Here is a 21,679-nt window from a genome sequence, read left to right as displayed (position 1 = left end):
TGTGAGTGAATGAGTGAGGGATGGAATGAGTGGGCTTGTGAGTGAATGAGTTGGGGAGGGAATGAGTGAGCTTGTGAGTGAATGAGTGAGGGATGGAATGAGTGGGCTTGTGAGTGAATGAGTGGGCTAGTTAGTAAATGAGTGGGCTAGTGAGTGAATGAGTGGGCTAGTGAGTGAATGAGTGAGGGATGGAATGAGTGGGCTTGTGAGTGAATGAGTTGAGGAGGGAATGAGTGAACTTGTGGGTGAATATGGCAAAGGAAAGAAAATGTACAGTAAGACAGGAATACATTTCCTAATTTCCCATCAACTGTTTGTTATTCACCATCAAAACCATCTATTTGTCTTTGTCAAATGTTCTAACCAATGGTCGGAAAAAATTAGAGTTGTTTAACCAACAACCAGGTGCAGGGGGCTAATAAGATATTGTGATTAGATTGGGCTCTTAAGGGAGGCCTTTAACTCTCTCTGCTGTGGAGTTCCCTGGCATGACAGAGCCTGTTCTCTAAACCTTTATAAATCTTACACATGGGTGGATTAAAAATACAGTCAGTAGACATCTTGAGTTATACTACATTAATGCAGGGGGATGAAAACAATGGGGATGGATTTTGCCCATTTTTTAGACTGGGATGGCACACTCACACAGTGTAAGAGTACCCTGTGATTTATTGTGATATGTGCTTTTTAACTGCTAAGCTGTCAGCCCTTGTATGTCAGAGTAGTTGTAGTAAGTCAGGCAATCATACATATCAGATGGCACCCTGTTTCACAGTTTTTTCACAGTGTAGGTAAAATTAGCCTGCACTTGGTGAAGGTTGTTTTATATTGTAAACATTGCTCCATACACCGTACAGGTCCTCAGATTCCCATATGACTGTCCAAATAACTGACAATTACTACTTTATTATTATTACAATTACTTCACTAGTTACAAGACTAAATAGTAAGAAATAGTGGTGGGCTTCAAGTTCCGTGTCATTGGCTAGTGGCGGATACAGCTCCATTGTTGGGGGAGATGGTGGGCGGTCACAATTGGAGTTATGTTTGGATGACTGCTATGAAACCATACAGAGAGCTGCTTAAAATTGTCACGGGGGGTTTTGCAGCCCAATTAAGAGCTTGCTTGCGAGGTAGCTGTCACTTAGGCCTGTATTTATGTTTACTAGCCACAAATGTGTCACAGCAAGCGGACATATCTGGCACCACGGAGAGGCTACTTTTAAAGCCCGTAAAAAAAAAGAGGGAGAGATGGGCGTCACTGGCCGCCCCGGGGAACTATTCCAGATGAGCCTCCTTAGGGCTTCAGTACAAGGGAAAATGATTATCTACTCCAGCCATGCATACAAGGAGTTCCCTGCCTTGTTTGACATCGAAACGCTCGTAAGTGACCCACTGCGTCCAGCTGCTCTAGAAGAGGCTGAGTTTTTTTTTCTTTCCTTTTTTGCTTTGTTTTAATGAGAGCATTCCAAGCTGACTAACAAGGTAAAGGAAGGTTTACAGATCAGTGCACAATTAAATGAATCACTCTTGCTCTTTGTTTTCTGCTTCAGACCTCGCTTTATCAGCCGTCTGCAGACATAAGCCTCGAACGGCCCTCGAGGTAAGTTGCTTTTCCCTGTTGTACAAGAGCTGTTATTAGTTTTACATTCAAAGAAGAGATAGTGTTGTTGTTTTTTCTTGAATAGAATCATCTGGCTGAAAAGTCTGTCTCTGTGTTGCTCGAGTGAGTTTTTAGTGAATTATTAGAACAGTTGTAGAAAGGTCTGAAGGGTGTGACAGCTGAAAAAGCCTTGTCCTTGTGTTGTCAGTTGGACATAAATCACCCTTTAGTCCGACCTTGCAGCAGTTGGCCCTTACCAGAGTCAGGATCCTAGTACTCCCACAAACCCGGATTGCTCTATATGTTCATCAATCTAGAAGATAATCGACAGATCATTCTTTTCTGTACTGGCTGATTTGAGAAATCCATATTTAAGAAGCCATGTTCAAGCAAGAGGTTTGAACATATAAATATGATACAGATAAAAATACAGATATTTTCTAATATATTTGGGAGTATTGTTCAACACCAAACTCTTTTCCTTGGTATGTACAGCATGTTGGGCTGTTTTCTGATGTTAAAGCTTATAATGAGAAGCTTTTGCACAAAATTTGGCTTAAACCACAATTCTTTCAATTTTCTGTTGACACCAAAACAGTGGAGTAATTCAGGCTATTATTCTTATTATTAGGGTACTACTTCAGTCTGTTGATGCACTGTATTTGCAGCAGACGGAGCAGCTGTATGCTAAATACATGTTGAGAAGTCACTTGCCCTCAAACCGTACTCTGGTGACCTTCAGTTAGAAGAATCATCAATCACAAACTGCCTTTAAATATAAGCCGATTTCGGCCTCTTTATCTAATTGCTTCTAGTTCTGCAAGCGATAATAGAAAGAGACGGAAGTCAGAACCTGCGGCAACCCAGTCCAGGCCTCAGAGCAGTCTGAGTGCCACCCAAAGTATTGTGCGACCAGCCGAGACTCCTGCCAGTCGCTTGTCAGAGCCACCCAGGAGCAACATCAGCCAGAAGAAACCTCTCTCCAGCACCCCCTCCACTTCCTCCTCCCCGTCCAGGTCAAAAGGTAGGCATCGTAGACATCAAAACATGGCCTTACCTCATTCAGGGCTTGTTGGGAATATGAGTTCCAGCTAGAAGTTCAGAGTTTTCATTTTTGTCGTCTCGCCACTACTTTTGCTAAATTAGTCGAATGAATTATTTATTGTTTACAGTCCTGGCTTCGGTAGTGTTTCAGTTGCCTCTGATGTATTCAGGAGAGGGTTTGCTGCTGAGGGTGTTGAACTTTTTTTAAGAAAGGACCAAATACATGTTAATGTCTTCTCATGTCTCTCTCTTGCCATGCTGCTCATGTCGGATTTCAAAGGTGGGGATATTAGCAAAATGCACTCAGCACATTTGAACGGTCAAATTCTGCACCATGATACCTCACATAACTCAGTAGCCACATATGAAAATGATGACCAAAATGAAGACACGGTCATCACATCTTGTTCAGAAGGTCTAAAAAACGGTTGGCATTCACAACCAGAGTGTTCAGAGGTGTGGGTCAGCACAGAGGAGGCCTCTCCTAAGCTGAAATCCAGGAGCTGTGATGACCTCTTGTCTGAGGCCCAGGAGAAGGGAATGGGAGATAGGAATCGCTCCGAGAGCATTGGTTTCCTGATGCAAAATGGAAAACCAGAAGGATCTCCTCACAGCAAAGGGCAGGGTTTAGAGGATCCTCATGAACGCAGCAGACATCGCTCTGCCCATGATGCGCCAGGCTTCCTCAAACTCTACAAGAAGATGCACCACATCAACCGGCAGGAGCTGATCAATTCCGAGATAATCTGCTCTGTCAAAGCTAGGGTTCATAAGTACGAGAGCGAGCAGCACAAGGACCGTCGCTTGGGCGCCAGTGGCTGCAACAGCGAAGTGCCACGAGACATGGTGCACAACAGGATCTCAGAATTCGAGAGCTTGATCCAGAAATCTAAATCCATGCCAAATCTGGGAAGTGAGTGCCATTCCAGAGGACCCTCCAGGAGGAGCAGCAGCCCAAATCGTAGCTACTCCATCGAATCCTTGCTGGACGATGAGCCGCCAGCCAGGAATCCACCCGAGGGTCGGCCTCAGTACACCAAGATCCGCGCACAAGTGCCAATCCATATCCAAGTGACCAGCGACCACCTGCGACAGTCTGCTGTTCAGCAGGATTACTCAGACAGCGACCATGAGGCCGTGGTGTCTGATCTTAGTGACTTCATCCAGATTGAGGGCTCTTCCTTATGTAGTGAGAGTGACTTCGACCACTGCTCCTTCGCCTCTTCTGAGAGCTTCTGCGGATCGGGCCACCATCATCATTACCACAGGCAGCTGGTGAGCTCCTGCAAAGGCAGGTGCCCGGCCTCCTACACACGTTTCACTACCATGATCAAGCATGAGAGGGCCAAGCAAGACCAAAGACAGCAGCTGCGTGTGGAGGAGTCCGAGATGGGCCTCAGCAAGCTGGCCTTCCTGGTCAGTCCGGTGCCTTTCCGCAGGAAGAGGAACTCTCCTCTGAGGCACGGCTGCATGCCGAAATCAAAAAGCTGCGTGTATGAGGCTTTGGACTCAGCCCTAAAGGACATCTATGAACACATCCATGCTGAGAAGCGTAGAGGCAGCCTGCCGGACAACAGCATTCTCCACAGGCTGTTAGCAGAGCTGCTTCCGGATGTGCCTGAAAGGAATGCTTCTCTGCAAGCTCAGGAATGGGCCAGCCCTTTGCCCCACCTTCGTTCATGCCACCCTCAGCCTGACGGCATGTGCAGCCAGGACTGTTACCAGCCAGAGTACTCCCGCCTGGCCTACAGTGCCTCCTACCACCACATGGACTGCAACAACAACCAGAGGAACCATGAGGAACACTGCTGTGAAGGTGGATTCTACTCATCAGTCTCCCGTGCCTCCCCAACTTCCCTGCTGTCCCCTTTTTGTGTTTGAGCTTCTCTTCTACTTCTCCAACCGCCCTCCATGCCCACCACTGCCATGCTCCACCTGTGTTTGTGAATGTGCTTGATTAGAACGAGGGCCTTGGGTTTTCATCGAGCGCCTCTGAAGCATGCCCTGCTCCCATATCATTATCTTATGATTTTTGTCCTGCTGCTTCGTTTCTTGTCTTCCATTACAATGCTATTCTTTTGTTGGCATTTTAATCATTTTAATATAACTGTATTTACCTTACCTTACGTCACTGGACCCACTCTGTGTGTGGGCCTCCTGTGAACGAGATGGAACTTTGCGACTCTAAAAATCTTGTCCACAGAAATAACTGTGAACAGATGACTCGAGCAGCTGAAGCTCGCAATCTAAAAACAGGTTTGGGATTTTGGCCTGCGAGGAGAATACATTCTCCTGTTTTGAATTTCGACTCTGTATGTTTTCCTGCCACTGGAAAGGAGACCTGTCATTGGTCTTGATGCCTTATGTCATGTGAGTGTGTATGTTTTAGTATTTACATTGGCACAGGGTACAGCTTTCCATTTTAAGGATCTTTAAATAAACCTTATGGCCATTTGCTGACGATGGAAGCCCCAGTTCCTTTAGCGTAGAGCCAAGAGCTTTCAAATGACGATTCTCCTGAGCAAAGAGACTTGCGGGCATTTGGCACTGGGAAATCCTCACCATGCGGGGGTCTAGTATAAATACATTTGTTCCATGCAGGGGATCTGTTTGCAGTGCTGGAGTATAAATCCTCTCCCTGAGATAACAAGTAAGGGTCATTTAGGAGAGACTGTAGAGATGTTGGCATGTAGGAAGATCAGGTTCTTCTTCCACATATTTTTGTATTGTTTGTTTTATGGTATTTGTGAATTTGCCTTTTGTTGTCATTATTTATTTTCCTTGAAGAAGCACACCATGACCTCGCCATTTCAGACATGCTGCATGTAACAGTAGGAGTCTAGTGAAGCAAGCTTCTTTTTCTCATTCTGTGCTTTTCTTTTCCCTTTAGATCAGGACACATCCAGAGGTTATTCATATCCTGATGTAAGTCGGCACACTCCACAAAGCATTAGGCCTACGCCTGACATCAGAGAGGTTAGTGGTTCAGCGCTGTTCAGTATGCTTTTCAAAACAGCCTAAATACTTCTCAATAGTTTATTGGTTATAGGTCCAGGTGTAGATAGGACAGCGGCTGGGTCTGGACGTCTGTTATCACAATGGCTACGTTTTAATCTGCCTGGTTTGTTGTCCAACAGAAACTGCCAGCCAGGGCAATATATGACTTCAAGGCACTGACAGCTAAGTAAGGAATGCTCATAATTCTGTGTTTTATGTGATTGTACCGCCATAATCAGCTTAATACTACTAAACAGATGTTAATCCTTAAAAGTTCAGATGCTCTTATGTGTCTCACTTTATAACTTATGCAGGGAACTGTCATTCAAGAAAGGAGAGACTGTGTACATCACACGGCAGATCGATAATAACTGGTATGAAGGAGAGCAGCATGGCAAAGTGGGCATCTTCCCCATTAATTATGTAGAGGTTTGTAGTGGTTGTTTCATGCATATCTTTTCATTCTTTTAATTTTAATTCAATTAAATTCATTTTGCATTGTGCACTGATAGACTGACCTGACTGTGTTGTTGTGTTCCTGTTATCAGAAAATTCCTCTGTCAGAGAGAAACCAGCCTGTGAGGCCTCCTCCTCCAGCTCAGAGCAGAGAGATTGGGGAAGCTGTGGCACGCTATAACTTCAACGCTGACACTAACGTAGAGCTGTCATTAAGAAAGGCACGACTTCTTTTTTGTTTGGAAAGAAAATGTCAATTGTAATAGAATTTAATATAATATGAAACACAATATGTTTTATTACCAACAGTGTGATTAGTCTGGTTTAATTGGATAATGTGCAGAACTGTACTAAATATGGGACAATGTTCGGTCACTACTAATGCATTTTTTTTTGTTCATGTCTTTCGTGATAATAGTGAATATAGTGTATCGTAAAAATGTCTTTAATTATTATGATATTTAAATTATATACAATATTTTACCACATTGCCCACCCCCAATATAATATAATATAATTTAATCACAGTTTGTTTATTTAAAAACGTGTATTTTACAGTTTACTTTTGCTATCAAACTTTGCCATGAATATAATCCATATTGCCTCTGTCAAACAAAAGCTTTGTATATCCATTTTAATATAATATCCATTAACCATTCTACTTTTTTACAATTCTTTAAACCTTGTAGCTATTCTTTGCATTGTCTTTTTGCAAAAGACTATGATGAATGGGTCAATAGAAATGCTCCAAAATGACTTCTTTTTTTAATGACAGCAACAATATGTAACCCATTATATAGCATTATTAAAACAATATTACAGAGTTTATGGGTATGAGGAGCTTATAAGTGTTTGTCTTAATTACATATAACCTGTAGAAGTGAACAGATTCAGTGCATCACTATTCTATTCACTGCCTATAACATATGCACTAATTTTTTGGCCAGAATACAATCATTAGGCTATTTTCAATAAATAAAAATATGCTTCTGTGCAGTGCACAATTAATCCAGTCACAATTGTATTCAGCATTTTTTTTAAATATTGCTTAATTGTACCAATGTTAGATCAATATTAGATTGAATATATTTGCATTTTGAATTGAAAATATCCTATAGAATCATAATCAGATTGGATTTACACATCTGTATCAATGTCTTCCAGGGCGAGCATGTTATACTGCTGCGACAGGTGGACCAGAACTGGTTTGAGGGCAGGATCCCAGAGACAAATAAACAGGGCATCTTTCCAGTGTCCTACGTGGACGTCATCAAGAAATCCCCAGTGAAAAGTCCTGGCCAGCATCCAGGGGTCTCTCTCCCACGTAGCTACTCCAGCGACCGAGTGCATAGCAGGGTAAGCTTTTACCCACAATCTCATTCCCCAACATGTCACTCACAAGCTTTATGCACACCATGGGTTCCAGTGTAGACAAACAGTAAGATAAAGTATGTTGCTCAAGTGTGCCATCCAGTGGGCCGTCCAGCAGTATGTACACATGATAACCCTTTAATGTGCTGCAAAAGGTGCCAAAGAAGAACTACTGTTGGTGCCATAAGGAAAAGAAATGGTAAAGAGCTGTGAACAACAATTTAAAGGTCTAAGGAAGTTGATTTAAAGGTTCTTCGCACTGACATCTCACATTTCTTACAAAAAACGTTCTTCTACAGCATCGCTCAAAGAACCTTTATTTTTAAGAGTGTAAATCGTTTAGCTAGTTTTACTAGTCACATCAGATGAGGAAATTTAAAGAATAAAAGCAATTGAGAGCCAAACTTATAAGACTTTTATAATTATATATAATTTAATATAACAAAATATAATTATTTGGTATCAGTTTTCAGTATGGTATCAGTATCCTTCTTATTTCTCACACTTTTAAACAAACTTAAATATCACATCAAATGTGGGTCTTTTAAACATTCAGTTGATGTCTTAATACACAGAGGAGAATATCTTGTATTATTATTTCAATATGAAAAGGTATCTCTAATATCATTAAATCCAATCCAAATTATTTGATGCATTTTATTTGCATGTACTGTACATGTAATTTTCTTTACATTCAAAAAATGACAGGTATAACTATAGACATCTGAGGGTTAATTGGCTCAAGAGGTGGCAAATGAAATTCAATCTCTTGCTTATAATATGCAGGAAGGGTGTTGGAGCAGAGCACAGTTAGTGTTTCTCCGCTTAAAGGTGACAAGATTAACCCAGTCGCAAAGTTGTCTCTGTGGCATTTTTATGCCTCGGATTAATTGGACCTCGTTTGGCTGATAGCCAGACACCTTAGTAGCGTGCTCCTGTCATCTGTAGATTAGCTCAGCTTTACCTCTGTGTTAGTTCCGATTAAGTGCCCTTGAGTTGTAATTCCATCCAAAGCACAGAGCACTAGAGGCCTGATCCTCTGGCCACATGACTTGAGTTCAAACAGACCTAGAGCAGATCAGATTAACTACCATGCCATGCCAATCGGCAGCTCCAGCTAATTACAGACTGGAAACAGGCATGTGCGACTTGCTGCTGTGTGCACGTGCTGGTTGGGTTCCACTGTTCTTCAGCTGGTAATGGAAATGACCATTGGGTTCTCTAGCTACATAACCCAATGGTAAAACATTACAGTCAAGATTGTGTCTGTTCCTGTTTGAGGAAATGCATAGTTAGTGGCTACTCAGCTTTGGTGAAAAGACAGTTTTAAGCATTTGTGGAAATTAGAAAATAAACTTCTTAGCTGGGCGGTAAGTGGTAAGTTACTCAATAAAACAAAATAAAATATTAGAATTTTTTAAATAATAAATAAATATTAGAATAAATAAAGTAGTGGTCATTAAATATTTCTAATGCTAAAATGAGACCAAAAAATACTTATACTTATCTTTAAACTCTTGGTTTGGCAAAAAAAAAGTGATTATTAATTAATTTAATTAATATTAAAGCTGTGAGCAGATGATGGAATTGAACAAATACATGCACTGTCTGGAGAAGCCTGAAACCAAGCTTTGCTCTTTACACTAGCTAAAAAGAGATCAACTACTTTTCAATTGTACTTTACTATTATCCAAGAATACATTTATTATGCAGTTTATTAAATATATATTAATCATCACTGAATCTAAACATGTTTGTTGCTCTTAGTTTCGTTTCAAGCCTCCACTAAATTTGAGCAGTGAGAACCACTAAGCACAGTGCTCCACCTTGTGGCTAATTTTTGGTAACACAATGTGATGCACAGATGGTGTGATCAGGGCTTTTTCTGAACATGCCAATGTCAAAATCACCATCCTACTTTGCTATCCTACATTTCTCTGTTGAGAATGTGACGCTTCACTGACATTGTTGCATTAATTGATATGTAATGGATTTGATTTAACAATTAAAATTAATGAAATTAAATTGAATCCATTTTATTTATCTCAGATTTCAGTGTTTTTTTTTTTGGGGGGGGGGGTCACAAAAAACAATAGACAACAGATTAAGACAAAACATTAAAAGTGCCTTTAGTCTGCGAAAATAATCCTAATGTCCAGGCTGTCATAGTTGAACATTTTAACCCCTTAAAAAGCCTATGAAAAGCCGGCGGGCCAAAAGTGTTATTACAAACTACTAATACCTAAGAATAGCTCGACCAGTTTGTACAGACGTCCCTGTAGTTACTGAATAATAGACCTTAGTGTGTAATAGGCCTCTCTGCATTAAGGGGCTAAAACTCTCAATTTCATAACTCAAAAAAAACTAATAATTACCATTTACAGATTTACAGACTGTAGTAGGCAGCAAAGCAAAAACACAGTGTACCGAGTGTATGAACCTCATAAATCTTTTATACAGCAAAAACTTTGCTGGAACACTGAACATGCTGATTCCACACACTGATCTATTTTACTATGTGCAGTGTTAACATGCACAGACCATAACTCTTTCAGTGACACCAACAAAGGAGGCTACACCATTCCCTGTTTTACATCTTAACATTTTGTAGCTTTTACCAAGGTTTTAAAGGTTTAGGAGAGTTTGGTTCATAACCTTGAAGACTCCTCTCAGTGAGGAACCCTATCTAACAGCCAATGTGGTCTCTTGTGATCCACCCGGTGGTTCCTGATGTTTTTCCCCGCTGTTAAAACGTAGGAACAATGTAGTTATGCATGTAGTTATCTATTAGTAATTATTAGGGTATGATAAAAGTCACTGATATGTAGTCCTCACCTATGTATGTAATACCCAAATGTCGTTAATCCACCAAGGCAGGTTTCCTCTCTGGGTTTGGTTGCACTGAAGCTACCAGGGTAACATAGATAATAAGTAACATGCTTATTATAGCCACCAGTTAACTCTTTAATCAGTTTTTCCCTGTTTAGTTCCTTTCACCTGCTTCCTTTCACAAGTCTGCACTGTAATCTTCTCTTTCTCTCTCTTTCCAAAGCCATCTTCTTCACGCCCCACACCCAGCTCCTCCTCTTCCACTCCCCGCCAGCCCCCTTCGCTCTCCCCCAGCGCCAGTAGAGCAGCTCACCTGCAGGCAGTGACAGGAGAGTGGCTCTCCCTTACTCTGGGCCTGTCTCCCACTGACACTCCTGCCCCCACACCCCCACCCTTACCCTCCAGCTTCCAGCATGAAGACGAGAAGCTGGACCTGCTGATCTCAAGCCTCTTGCCAGCCCTCACGCCCCACAACCTCACCCCAGCGCTCAAAGAGGGTCACTTCATTCCCATCAATTCTCCCAAAACTTACTTGTCCCCGGACCCCACCCCATCCCCACAGCCTTATCTCACCTCCGCCTCCTTCACCCCCTCTCCCGTCTCCCCCACCTTCAGCTCCAGCCCCAGACCAGACAGCGTGATAGAGGTGTCTTCAGGCAGAAAGCCTATTGGCTCACTCGAAAAAGAGCAACCTTTGCCAGATATCAAAGATAACCGCAGCGCCAACAAGTCAGACTTGCCCAAATCTTACAGCCCGGTTGACCTGGTCGTTTACGAGCCCCATGAAAACCCCTCGTCCAGTAAGTACGCCCTGTCCTCTAGAGAAGCTGAGGATGATGTGTGCGAAGAGCTTGTGTCCATCATCCAAGCCAGCCAATCAAAGAGCCCTGTTGTGGAAGAGGAGGGCTTTTATAGGCCAGCGCCGACTGCTGTGACAGAGGAGCTGCCCAAACTGTTTATAGAGGAGGACCCAAGTGAGCCACAGCTGCCAAACACCTTTACCCCAGTCTTCCCAGTCCGTAATGAGATGTCAGAACTTGAGGTAGCGTTTGGCTTGGCTGTGTGGTTTGGTTTGGACTAACAGAACCTGAAAGTGGTCTTGTTTAACCCATTTGAAGTACACACTTGGAACTTTGTACTGATTATAATTGGATTTCACAAAGGTTTAATAGAACCAAGATGATTCTTAAGTGGTGGAGCAGTGGAGCATCACACTGAACACTATCTCTACCAGTTAAGATGATCTTAACACTAAGATGCTTTTGGGAAACTGGTTCCTGGATCTGCTTGCATACAGTTTGTGAAATAGAAAACACTTTGGTTGCCTAAAAAACCTTTTCGCAATCAAAAGGTTAAATCTTTTATGAGAGCTGTTTTTAGAATTGAGAAGATTGAGTACCAAGAACCTTTTAAAAGTTTAAATAACCTCCAAATGACAGACTAAATTCATATAGAACCCTATATGAACATTATGTAAAAGTTCTTCACACTCAAATCAAATATGGTTCTTTAGGAAACCAAATATGGTTCTTCAACAGTATTGCTCAAACAACCTACCTTTTTTGATAGTGCAGAGGTTCTTGTCCTTCTCCCTGCCCCTGTGTTTTAATTCAGCCATGTGCGCTGCATTAAACAACATACTCTCAAGTACACTATATACTATCTTCACTATCTAGTGCTAATCTCACAATGTAGTGAGTATTTGGTACCATCTCGAATCAGCATTATCAATAGCTCTAATAGTACACTATCAGTACCAAAAATCTCAGTGTCAGTCAATTGCAGTGTTCACTGCAATTTCCAGTGTGGACACCCTACTTGCACTAAATGTGGGTAGTATATTGGAGAGCCTGGGTGTGTTTTTATGTTCATAATTTTAGCACCTATCCTTTAGGTCTTCAGGTCTTATGTGGCACTGCATGTGGGCCAAAACATCAGTGTTCAACTAAATCCGATGTTTAATTTCGTCCTATCAGGCTGAAGTTACACAGAGCTCCTCTCTGCATCCCTCGCCCCCTCTCTCCCAGATGCATCTGACCTCCACAACACCCCCTGCCTCGCCCAAATTCTCACCTCCCTCCCCCCGCTCCACCCCTCCACTCCCCACAGTGTCCCAATCCCCTCCTCCTTCCTCCAAACAGCTCCGCTCCCCCAAAGTCAAGGTAATGCGGAGGTGCTCAACCCTAACTGAGTGGTGTGTGGCCTTCTCTTACCCTGTATCCACTGACAGTGTGTGCGTATTTCTAAAACTAACAAACCCACATTAACGTGTTTTATGTGTATCTGTTGGTTTGTTGGGTCGGTTTTGCGGTTCTAAGCAAAGAGGTGGGGTCATGCTGATCCATAGATACAACTCAGCACTATTGATAGATTGGTAATTGTTCTAATAGGCCAGCTTGCCTTATTTTTCTTTTAGTAGCTTTTTAATAGCTTTATAGCCTAAAACCATGTTCAAGGAGACATATTGAATTTTTCTGTTCAAATGAGACACAATACAGGGCAGCCAGTTAATAAAGAGATCATGTACCTACTGTATATCAGTCTAAAATACACAGCAATGAAAACAGCTTGTTTAATTTTAGAGCATGAAGAAAGGTATAGCCTCTACCAAATGCCATAAGCGGACTTCAGGGATCCTCACAAGTACATTTGAGTAGGATGTAAATGTAACCTGTTACTTTACTGGAAGCATAAACAGATAAGAAATATGAGTAGTGTTAGTTCTCTGCATGTAACTTCAGTGGTTCAATAGTTGATGTAGAATCATTTATTATTTAGACCTTCATTTCAGGTCTTAGAAGGTAGCACAACAGTCTCACTGGGTTTTTGCATTCGGTGTCCCCTCACAAAATGGGTGTGGCTGCAAGCAGGGCAGGATATCAGTGGCGTAAACAGTCCTTTATTTTGGTTCAGCAGTTTCTCAGAGCAGCTAACGTGCTATCCACACCAAAAGAGTTGTAGAATATCACCTGTTTTGGAACCGCAGCAATCAGCGCTTTATTCATCTTGGCTCAGACAGAGCAGAAACAGCACAGAGCGTGTCAAAGGTCACACAGCCAGAGTAGCAGAGATATTGTTCGGGATGTGAATGGTCAAAGTTCACCAGTTTAGAACTTGACGCAAAACTTGTGTAGAACCGTGTCCAGGAAATTTGCCTGCCGGGGCATTGAAATGCATTGGAATCTCAATGGAATTACGCATTTGTGTGACCGGGGCTTAAGTGTTGGCCCTTTTCATCATTGGGAGATTGCATGTTTACTACCTAGTTATGTCTCCAAAAGCTACAAAGTCAAAGAAAGCAGAATTCAGGTTATTAATGTAAAAAAGATGGCAGTTGGTGTTCTCCTCCATGTGTGTTCAGCTGTCCACTGATATTGCATTAGCAGCAGTGTACAAAAAGATGCTAGCTAGTCTTAGAAGTGTGCATTGTGGTACTAATATTCTGGGGGTTTTCTTACTGCAAGGGTCAGTCACCCATTGTCCCTACAATATGTGTGAGCATTCTTACTTGTGTCCTTTTGTGTGTGTATGTGTGTAAGTGATTTTGACTATAACCCTGATGGAAGCCTCTCCTGGTTCTGGTTCTTGCAGCCTGTGTTAAGGCGTGATGTTGTGGTTGTTGGTAAGCCCCCTCGTAGCCCTGTGATGTCTAGGAGGTCCTGCGGATCACCTGTTAGAGGGCAAAACTATTCGCCGTCTCATAGGGTACGAGAGCGCGTGCTCGCCGCGTGTGACATCAGCACATGGAACTCAAGGGAATGGAGGGTGGTGTTGTTGTTGCTGCTGCTGTTTTGACTTCTGCTGAAGTCAATGCACAAACCCATGCTAGTATGTGTCATGTAAGACAGTATACAGGCATGTTAGCTTTATAACTAATGCATCAAACATGTCATTTGTATGCCTACAATTAACATACACAGGGATTTGTTTTAATGATGTTGGCCATCATTGCTGGGTTTTGCCTTCAAGCATGATAAAGGCTGCTAAGCGTAGACTTAGTTGTCCTTCTGTTGCACTATAATTCCATAATGGCATATTTCAGGACCAGTCCATACAGTTTCTGTGTGTCACTGTGACAGAGGGATTATGTTTATCAGCTTGTCTTTCTGTGCGCATTCACTCGTGCATTGTGAGGTTGCTAAAGCTTTCACTGGGCGCAATTAAGGCTGCAAAAGTATGGTGGTCCCTTTGAGCCATGTTCGTTGCGCATGTTGGCCATGTGTGTGTGTTCGGACACTTCTTTGCACGAGCGTCAATCGGGATGGCTTTTCAAAACAGGAACAGCTCATTGTGGCCTGGATGTGTCTGTGCACTACAGATGTGTGCACTCCTAGCTACGCAGTGTTCTGCTGTAGTGAGATGAACCATAGAGCACCCATTTGGAGTGGTTGGGCTGTCTGGATTTGCTTCTCGGAATGTCAAATGATCTTTCCTGTGCACACAGCTTAAGCAAGGTGTACTCCCCAGAGCTAGACAAGCGGCCTATTCCCCCAAAGTCCTTCCAGACAAGGGGAGTACAGTCCTCCTTTATGGGATATCAGGCTTTGTTGTACTGCTTTTAAGTCCTGCAATCAGACTGAACACATTTTTAGACAAAACAGATGGATATTTTACTACAGTCTGGTTATGGGCTTAGAAACAGTTCTTGTCCTCTGGTAGACCTCGATTTTATGTGTATCTGATCCATAGAAGCCTTGATCACTCAGCAAGTTCAGGTACACATTTGATCCTGGCCTGACCCGTGGCACTACACTGGCATTAGTCTTTTGAGTTCATTGCTTCACTGGTTACCCTCAGTATGAGCTGGACATACAGTTCAGTGGAGTGAGAGTGAGGCGTGTTAATATCAGGTCTGTCTGTTTCTTTTTTTAAATTTCAGTCTCAGCGGGCAGCATATGCACAAGATCCTCTGCAAAGTGGTGAACCGTGAGTGTGTTTTCATTGTTCATTTATGCAAGATGTTTAGTACTTTTTCTCTCATTATATAATTTATATGATATAAGTTGTATAAGTATATATACCCTTCTTGCTCATTGATGCCATGCTTCATCCTTTCTGATGAACAGCAATTGCTGCATGTACACCTGCATCCTAAACCATCGAAGTAAAAATTCTTGTGCTTGTGCAAGTCTGACAAAAAAGTCTAGTCCTTGTATTTTTTATCTCATATAACCATATCACCGTACAACCTCCTCATTCTTGCAGGTTCCAAGCCGTATATAATTACATGCCACGCAATGAGGATGAGCTGGAACTGAAGGAAGGAGATATCGTCGATGTGATGGAGAAATGTGACGATGGGTGGTTTGTTGGTGAGTCTATGCACTCCTTCTTCACCACTAGATGGCACTGTTGACTGAGTCCAGTGTTCTACGAAGGCCTCCAGCCCTGCCGTGCACGTTCTAGAGTTTTCTCTGCTCTGCACAAACAGGAAGGTCTAATGAGCTCTTGTCAGGAAGGGCTTGTTAACTAGCTGAGTCGTTGGATTAGGCATGTTCAAGCAGGAAAAACACAAGACAGGGTGCTCCGAGAACATTTATGAAACATCCATAAGCACGGATTAGATCTGCACTCATTCCATGTATGTTTTCAGGAACGTCCAGGCGGAGCAAGTTTTTTGGAACCTTCCCCGGAAACTATGTGAAGCGGATATAAGATGGAGAGATGCTGTAGTCTTCTAGAGTCAGAGAGAATGGATGGAAGATGTCACCAGGCCCTTGCTCATACTCCAGCCAGCACAATACAGCATGGCACAAGGAAACTGGACTCACTGGACGTGAAGTGGCTTACTACACCAAGCACAATGGGTTGTTGAAGATCACTTTTTTCTGAAGCAATTATATAAATACTGAATAGCGGCAAAGACTTCAAGAGATGGCTTTTTTGTTTGTTTGTTTTGGTTGCCTACATTTGTAACAATATTTTTCATTGAATGAAATCTTTCTGTCTGCCTTTTAGTAGGAGCTGATAAATTTCACAGAGAAAGAATTGAATTTAAAGAAGTAACCAAGTGCCCTATTTATCTTTTATTTATTAAGAGGCATATATAAATATATATTTTCTTGTTCAGGTACATTGGAAGGGTGAGGTACAGTAGTTTCGGAATGTTCTGTGCTTTTGGAAAAAGGACATGCCCCTGCTAACCTGGACCTGATGTCTGATCTGATCTAGATCTAGATTTAACAGTATTGCAGTGTCATGCAGAGTAAGGCGGTTCTAGGCGGCCGTGCCTGCTCTGCAATGCACACTTCCTCATACCATCAGATTCAGAAGAAACGTCTTGATTTTCTATGGTTCTGTTTGTCTGTCCCTCCAGACATTCCTATAAGTATCTGAAGGATTTTACAGAGTTTATGGTATTTTTAGGTCAAAAGAAGTAATATTTTATACAATGCAATAGTCCTTAACATGCCTTTTGGACAGCGGATGGGTGGAATGGATATGGTGATAAATTCATTGGAACACAGTAATGTCTACTGCCTAATGCTGACAGTTTATGCCGAATGATCTTGCACACTGTACTCTTGATTTCGAGTCAACAGAAGCAGTATAAGTCATCATCATTGTGTGTCTTGCAAGTGACATGGCCCCTTGATTATGTATGAGTTTAATTTGAGTGATCAAGTGTACTTTTTTTTTATTTTTGTTTTAATTGATTGGTCAGAAATTTTATTTTCATTCAAGATTATATACTTAATATATTCTGCTCATTTTTTTCTTCCGTTGTTTTCTTGTGTAATTTTGTGTCTTGGGTATCAAACCCGGCCCAAATGGTTGATTATCATGTTTTATTTGTACAGTTATGTAAAATATGCAGAATCCAGATCAGTGTAGCAAAGATCATCTGCAGTAATGTGACGAGTGTTACTAGTATTCGAGGCATTATAATGCTTTGTGGTCTTTACGGACTCTTCTGTATTGTCAAACTGTTCCATCCACCAGACTGTATCAATAACTTCAATACATTTGCACATTACGCTCATAAAAATAAAAAGTGCTGCAAAGGGTTCTGTGAGCGATGCCATAGAAGTACCACTTTCAGTTCCATAAATCCATGTGATCTATTAAATAGGTAAAGGATTTCGGCATTACACTTAAGTTTCTTTAGACCTTTTAAAGATTCTTTACACTCGCAGGTCTCACACATTACAAACATGGTTCTTTATGGAACTAAAAATGCTTCTTCAAAAGAACCACTTGTAGCGCCTTTATATTTAAGAGTTGACGTCATAAATAATAACAATAATCAATGCAAAATGACCCTCATTCACCATCAAATTCCATGTAAAAAAAGTCTCAATGTGTTCAGTGACCACTGCCATAGTAAGATAACAATGCTGTACTGTGGTGACGACAATGATGTTAGTACTGAGCAACAGGCCGATGATCATTGTCCTCATTTTTGCTGTTGTAATCACCCAGTTCCACTACAGAGGTTTATGTTTGTAATCTTGGTTCATTTAAGAGCTGTTTCATGCTTTATCAAACTAGGCCCCTAGTCTTCCATTCTTAAGGACCAGGTCTGGCAAGAGGGGTAACTTGCGGCAATGGGGCACACCTGGTGCAGAATCTTACCAAATGCCCTTTATGCAATTCAGTGTACACTGTAATCTAATCCTTCACTGACGCTAGAAGCTGAAGCTGGAAATCAAGTGTGAAATGGCTGTGATGATAGACTGAAATGTATGGGAGAGTTGCTCTCATGTGGTTCTAGCAGTACTACATTTAGACAGCAGGAAGCAGCTTTTTTTCTGGCTTGCTGCCTACATGTACTGTAACCTTAATTACTGTGTCTGATTAATGGTGTAGTTTTGCATATGACTGTAATGTCACAATTGGCTAATGCTAGCTGGTTTGCAGTCAGTGGTGGTGGATATGTAGTATCGCCCCACACTGTTGGATTACGTTTTTTTTTAATGACAGCTACTGGGTTTATTCCCCTCACCGTACACGGTTCTTTCCGATGTCTTCCCTCTTTGAGTACAGCATATGGACTCGTACCAGGAAAACATCTCTTAGGAACAGTAAAAGCAATCTATGAAACATTAAGGCCAATGTTTATTTTTGTATTTCTTTCTCTTTTCTCTCTGTGGAACTGTACATTAATAAATAGAGTCTGACCTAATATTTGCAATGGGACCTCTTCAGTTTTCGCTTCAGGTTCATGTTGACAGCATAAACAGATGCTTTGCTGTTGTTGTGGTGCAACAATTTTCTTTTCAATAAGTTGGAAGTGTGGGTTACTAGTTCAGTTTTGTGCTGTTGAACAACTACAGGTTTGTTCCCAACTGTAGTGAGAACATTTGATATGCTGAGACAGTGAACAAAACAGTGTGACAAAAAAACGCCAGTAAAACAGCATATGCATGTTTTGAGCTTTTGACAATGTGAATCTGGCAATTGTTCTTTAAAACATTCTGTCAAATCATGAAGAATGGACTAATGAAAATTCTCCAAAACGACTTGGAGTAAAATCTTTTTACATTGGCTTCCATTGAAAGTTATTTTTTCCTTCTTCTGTAAAATTGCCATTTTGGGGATACAGTATTTTTGTCCAACATACAGTATGTTTGTTCTGTGTTTTGAATACTGAATACGGAAGAATATGCAATCACTTATTGAAAGCAGGTACGCTGGTCAGCCAGCACTTCACCAGCATCAGGCATCAGATCAGCATAGTATTTCTCAAAATAATATGACTAAGACATAGACAAATATTCATCACATAGCTAGAACAGTCAACAGCCATCTTTAAGCGTATATGTGCCAACAAGGTCTTCCTCATGCCGCCGAAATAGGCCTCACCTGCCAAGGCTCTGATTCCACAAGACTCCATGGACTGATTTGTCCAGCACTTCCCACAGATGGAGTTGAATCTGCCAAGTTTTCTTCAAACCATGCCTGAACACTTTTTGCAGCATGGCAGGGCACATTATCCTGCTGAAATAGGCTACTGCCCTTAGGGAACACCTTTGTCTGAAAGGGGTGTACCTGGTCTGTAGCAATGATAGGTAGGTGGTATGACTCAAAGTAAAATTCAAATGAATGCCAGGACCCAGCTGTTTACATGCTGTTCACCAGCTGTCTGCAAGCTGTGATGCAGGTGTTCCTATGTCTTTCTATCAAAGTCACCATTACCTTTTTGTGGGATTGGCCCAGACAGGCTAGGCTTCACTCCCTATGCATGTCAATAAGCCTTGGGCACCTACAACCCCAGTTGTCCTTTCTTGGATCACTTTTCGTTGGCCCCACATACCCAGACCACCCCACAATGCTTTGAGCATGTCATCTAGCCATCTCAACTTGTTACTGGTCAAAGTTGCTCAGACCTTAAGATGATTATATATATATATATATACATCCCAACCTTTTTTCTGCTTTCAAGACACCAACTTCAAGAAAAGACTTGCTGACTAATATGTATGTATAAGTTTAAAACCTGTGTAAAAATTGTGAAAATTGTCATGCTTTATTGATTGCCTGAGGTCCTGTGTTCCCACTGGCTGCTTGTATTGGGTGCTTCTGGTCCCCTCTTTCACCCCCATCTATAAACAGCACCACAACGTCCCACTCGCCGCTATGGCAACACAATAAACAGAACGTCAGCGGACAGCAGGCTGGGTTTTCTCTCGGACTGCAGGAATCAGAGGCATCCGCTGTCCTGATGAGAGAGCAATGCTTGTTTCCTCACTTGGAGCTTTTGGCCGTAGGCTTTTTGAGATGTGGAAAATCCTCCCAGCATCCTTTTAATCACTTACTGAATACGTGTGATTACTGTTGCATTGAACCCACAGAATCTGGTACATGCATACAGAAGGCTACGCCAAAGTTAACACACAGCCTTTATCTGGCTATTAGAAAGCCTTCTCGTCTCTGCCGCAGAACCCTCTGAGAGCTGCTTCAGACAGACCGCTGCTGTTGGAAATATACTGGTAGTAATGGTTTCTAACAAAACAGAGCCCATCAACAAACCACAACCCCAACCAAATTTCACAAATCCAGTAAGAACATTTTACCCAATGCTCCTATGCAAGATTATTACATTAGCAACAGTGCATCTTTTCTACACCACTTGTGGAATTGAGAAATAAAAATCATTTGACATAAACTGAAGCTTTGTCAGATATAGAAGGGCCTCCCAGAGGCTCCATTAACAGCCCCACAGTAAAACAGCTGCTCAACCAAACATGGACTTGTTGAAGTCTGCGATGCAAATCAAGGCGATCCCTCTTCCTAAACAGAGGGGCTGCCCTTTAACGTCTTGCAGGCAGTTCACAGGGCACTCCAGTCCCATAGTTGTGTGTATTTGTTGATTTTTTTTTTTGCAGATTGTATCATAAATCAGCTGTGGGCAGTTTAACATGTGTAACATAATGCAAACAGAGACCAGACTTAGAAGGACAGCTAAAGATATGGCCAGAGCCAGTGTACCAGCCCAGACCAGGCTACTGCAAATTCTCAACCTTGGTTTTAAACATTTAAACATTCTGAAATAACACTGACTTTGAAACGTCTAAATCAACTGCATTGATTGAAATATTATAAGCACCATTAAATGCTGGAATGTTAGAATCTATTGTGACATTTCATATAAACTGCATTAGTTTATTGTAATAATATTAAAAAATGAATGTCTCTTTTTTGTGTGTGTGTGTGTGTGTGGGGGGGGGGTGTTGGGGGGTGTAAGGAGAATAACATTCTAACATTCTCCATTTTTAGATCCAAAAACAGACAGCTTGAATATGTTTGGTATTATGGTCTATATTCCATATTCTATATTGGCTACTCCAGTCATATATGTGTTGCTTTAAAATTAGTGTAGCTTTAAAATTAAAACTATAATCAGACTGTTGTGAGCTCACAGTTGGTGCCATTACACCCCTATTCTGTTCTATGCAGTCAGTGAAAAGGAGTTTTTAATATATTGTATGAAGCAGTAGCATAGGCAGCATTTTGGGAACATAAGACACTGTAAAAAGTGAGTAGACTGTTGATTTATTCATTTTTGCTGGTGGCAGTGGTGGTGGTAATGGTGGTGGTGGTGGTGGTGAGGGGCAATATGATTTTTACATCCCATTATCTCATGAAAGGTAGTAATAGTAATAGTAATAGTGTAGTCACCATTGAACCTCACACCTTCATGATAGACACAGTTCAACCCCAATCAAATTTACATCATGCAAAACTAGTAAAAGGCATGCAGGCTGGCTATGTGTGATGAGCCCTGTGGTTGGGCCATATTCAGTCAAATTTTATAACCACAGAATTAAAGGATGAGAAACCACAAATGCTCTTTTAGATGCAATTCCAAGTGACACCAAGCCTAATCCCAAACCCCATCCTTTTAGAAGCATTGAGGTAAACCCCCAGAGTCTGTAA

At 41.7% G+C, this 21,679-nt stretch overlaps 1 protein-coding gene across 4 annotated transcripts in view; it reads left to right on the top strand.

The window, feature by feature from the left end:
- The window catches only part of sorbs2b (sorbin and SH3 domain containing 2b), a 79,356-nt gene extending 60,931 nt beyond the window's left edge, over positions 1-18,425 (top strand). For 3 of the 4 annotated variants that reach the window (XM_072664045.1, XM_072664044.1, XM_072664043.1), the window contains 11 exons: positions 1,554-1,603; positions 2,419-2,627; positions 2,928-4,463; positions 5,538-5,623; positions 5,785-5,831; positions 5,959-6,073; positions 6,193-6,321; positions 7,265-7,456; positions 15,180-15,226; positions 15,506-15,612; positions 15,894-18,425. In XM_072664045.1, coding sequence (XP_072520146.1) covers positions 1,554-1,603; positions 2,419-2,627; positions 2,928-4,463; positions 5,538-5,623; positions 5,785-5,831; positions 5,959-6,073; positions 6,193-6,321; positions 7,265-7,456; positions 15,180-15,226; positions 15,506-15,612; positions 15,894-15,955 — 2,580 coding nt within the window. In that variant the 3' untranslated portion in view covers positions 15,956-18,425. Of the gene's footprint in view, positions 1-1,553; positions 1,604-2,418; positions 2,628-2,927; positions 4,464-5,537; positions 5,624-5,784; positions 5,832-5,958; positions 6,074-6,192; positions 6,322-7,264; positions 7,457-10,523; positions 11,343-12,276; positions 12,463-13,891; positions 14,006-15,179; positions 15,227-15,505; positions 15,613-15,893 lie in introns of all 4 variants that reach the window. The other variant, XM_072664046.1, reaches the window with a different exon arrangement.
- Positions 18,426-21,679: the final 3,254 nt, after the last annotated feature.

Source organism: Salminus brasiliensis, chromosome 19 (genome assembly GCF_030463535.1).
Source record: "Salminus brasiliensis chromosome 19, fSalBra1.hap2, whole genome shotgun sequence".
Taxonomy (NCBI): domain Eukaryota; kingdom Metazoa; phylum Chordata; class Actinopteri; order Characiformes; family Bryconidae; genus Salminus; species Salminus brasiliensis.
Note: the sequence above shows the minus strand (reverse complement) of the source record. Positions and strands in the feature narration are given on the sequence as shown.